At 65.6% G+C, this 424-nt stretch overlaps 1 protein-coding gene across 1 annotated transcript in view; it reads right to left on the reverse strand.

Annotated features, from left to right (window-relative positions):
* LOC119593391 (hippocampus abundant transcript-like protein 1) overlaps positions 1–424 on the reverse strand; it is a gene marked incomplete at its 5' end in the record, with an annotated part of 103114 nt that overhangs the window by 102521 nt on the left and 169 nt on the right. The window contains 1 exon segment of the mRNA XM_037942321.1: positions 1–424. Within this exon segment, the coding sequence (XP_037798249.1) occupies positions 1–368 (368 nt within the window).

Consider the following 424-nt stretch of genomic DNA (forward strand, 5'->3'; position numbering starts at 1 on the left):
CGCTGAGGCCGTCTCCACGCCCCCATATCGTCCGAGGGGACCTCCGTCATCTGGCGAGGCCTGGCGTCTGATGAATCCTTTCCGACAGGCACTTGTTCACTGGGTTGTCCCCCGCCGTACACGCGCGCCCCTGCGGCAGCCTGGCGAGCGGCCGGCACGGGCTCCTCCTCGTCGCAATCCTGCTGTGGTGTGTTCCTGCCCGACACGGAAGACGATAGAGCGAGGGGGCCATGGTGGCCAGGGAAGACGTGCTGGCCCGCTGGCGCTGCCTCCTTTCCTGCAACGTTCCCCTTGTGAGGTAGTTGGTTGTGAAGGTCGTCCTTGGAGGAATGGGGGTCCCCCTCATGCTTGGGCGGCTCTGCCACCATGGCGGGGGTCAGTCCACCCCCGGCATACCCGCCAACTGTTCTACATGCCTCTCTCT

The sequence above is a fragment of the Penaeus monodon genome, chromosome 32 (assembly GCF_015228065.2).
Source record: "Penaeus monodon isolate SGIC_2016 chromosome 32, NSTDA_Pmon_1, whole genome shotgun sequence".
NCBI classification, from domain to species: Eukaryota; Metazoa; Arthropoda; class Malacostraca; order Decapoda; family Penaeidae; genus Penaeus; species Penaeus monodon.